The sequence below is a fragment of the Acanthisitta chloris genome, unplaced genomic scaffold, assembly GCF_000695815.1.
Source record: "Acanthisitta chloris isolate BGI_N310 unplaced genomic scaffold, ASM69581v1 scaffold21711, whole genome shotgun sequence".
Classification (NCBI taxonomy): domain Eukaryota; kingdom Metazoa; phylum Chordata; class Aves; order Passeriformes; family Acanthisittidae; genus Acanthisitta; species Acanthisitta chloris.
The window spans coordinates 744-2,588 of NW_008656780.1; the positions used below are offsets into that span (position 1 = coordinate 744).

At 46.8% G+C, this 1,845-nt stretch overlaps 1 protein-coding gene across 1 annotated transcript in view; it reads right to left on the reverse strand.

The window, feature by feature from the left end:
- Positions 1-424: 424 nt before the first annotated feature.
- Positions 425-1,845, reverse strand: part of YBX1 (Y box binding protein 1) — a gene marked incomplete at its 5' end in the record, with an annotated part of 5,370 nt that continues 3,949 nt past the window's right edge. The window contains 2 exon segments of the mRNA XM_009084469.1: positions 425-776; positions 779-797. Of these exon segments, the coding sequence (XP_009082717.1) occupies positions 745-776; positions 779-797 (51 nt within the window).

Here is a 1,845-nt window from a genome sequence, read left to right on the forward strand (position 1 = left end):
GGGGCAGCTTCTGGAAACTGCCTGCCCCATCCTGGGAGTGTTCCAGGCCAGGCTGGATGGGGCTTGGAGCAACCTGGGCTGGTGGGAAGTAGCCCCTGCTCATGGTATGGGGTGGAAGTGGATGAGCTTTAAGGTCCTTCCAACCCAAACTATTCTGGGATTCTATGGATTTGGGGTATTTTCTTCTTTTTTTACAAACCCTCTGAGTGCCACATTGCAACGGGGACACAGCTGAGCTGCTCCAGCAACTCTGGGCTAACAGCACTTCCCTCCCTGCTCCAGTGGGACTAAACCACAGTTTACCCCAACTGAGTGCATGTCCATGTGAAATAAAGCAGTTCTTCCCTCCCAAACCATCTATGAACACTTAACTGAAACCTCTTTCAAACACACAAGTGGGTTTAAACCAGCCAAGCACACACAGTAACTCTTTAAGACCTTTATTAACAGATGCTTGCAGTTTGACTTGAAAAAATCAGGCGTATTATTTCATACAAATTAAAAATGAGGTTCTTAAAAATCTCAACTTGACCAGATATGAAACAATTTAAAAACCTTGAAAGGTATATTGAGAAAAAACAGGCTTTTAAAAAACGTGTTTATCATTTCCAAAAAGAGAATTCTTTAGGTAAAAATAATAAAAACCCCATGCTGCATAGATAATGCAGATAGTTCTAGTTATCTGGTCACAACAGCAAAAAGCAAGCACTTAAGGTCTTCAGTTCCAATTCTTTTGTTCATTTCTTATTGCTGGAATTTCATTTTCTTCTTCATTCTTCTTTTCTTTGATGACTAAACTAAAAGAGAAAACAAAAAATGACTCATCAGACAGAGGATTAAATGGGATGGGGGTGTTTGTCTGCCAAGACTCACCTGCAACTCCTAAAGTTCTCCCTGAGCTGCCTCTCACACACTCACAGGACAAACCTCACCAGCTCCTGCTCCTGGTCACCCCCTGCAGTGAGCACACTGCCTCCTGCCCTGCAGGACAGCACTGAGGACTCCAGAAAGAGCAGATCCTCAGTCTAAACCCAAAGGGATCCCCCCTGCCCTGGGACAGGCTGCTCCCACCAGGCTCTACCAACACTTAGCCCCTGCCCAGAAATCACAACTGATAGTCCCCAGTGCTTCCAGGCAGCAAGAGGAACCCAAGCATCATGGCAGGGTCCCTCTGAAGCCCACCAGGAGGTGCTGACCACCAAGCTGAACATCAGGATGCAACAAAGGTTCACACCAAGTGCACAGAGATCACTGCAGTTAGGCCTGGAGTGATGCACCTGCACAAGGAACACAAAGCCTGAGGTCCCACAGCCTGGAGAGGCTGTGGCTGCTGCTCTCCTGCCCAGCTCCTGTCCATCCCATCAACATGACCAGTGTCTGCTCCCACCAGAGCCTAAATGCCACTTCCCACTTTCCTGCCCTCCAGGCGACAAGGAACAATTCACCACAGCAAAGGGATCTGAACCACAACAGCAATGGGACACACACACTGGTGAGAGGAAATGCAGCACGAGTCCTGGCAATGAAAATATTCCCAAATGAGCAGAAGAGTTCATTAGGAGACAGCACCAAACATTGCCAATTGCAGCAAACCCAACCTTTAGATCATAGAATCAGAGGTTGGCAGAGACCTCTTAAGAGCATCAAGTCCAACCATTAACCTGTCACTGCTGGAAACCCTAAACCAGATCCTCCAGCACCAGGTTCAGACACCTCTTCAACACTTCCAGGGATGGTGACTCCACCATCTCCCTGGGCAATTCCCTAGTCCACTGCCTGAACACCCTAACAGGGAACAATTCTACAAATATACTTATTTATAAATATATATTATACTATGAATAC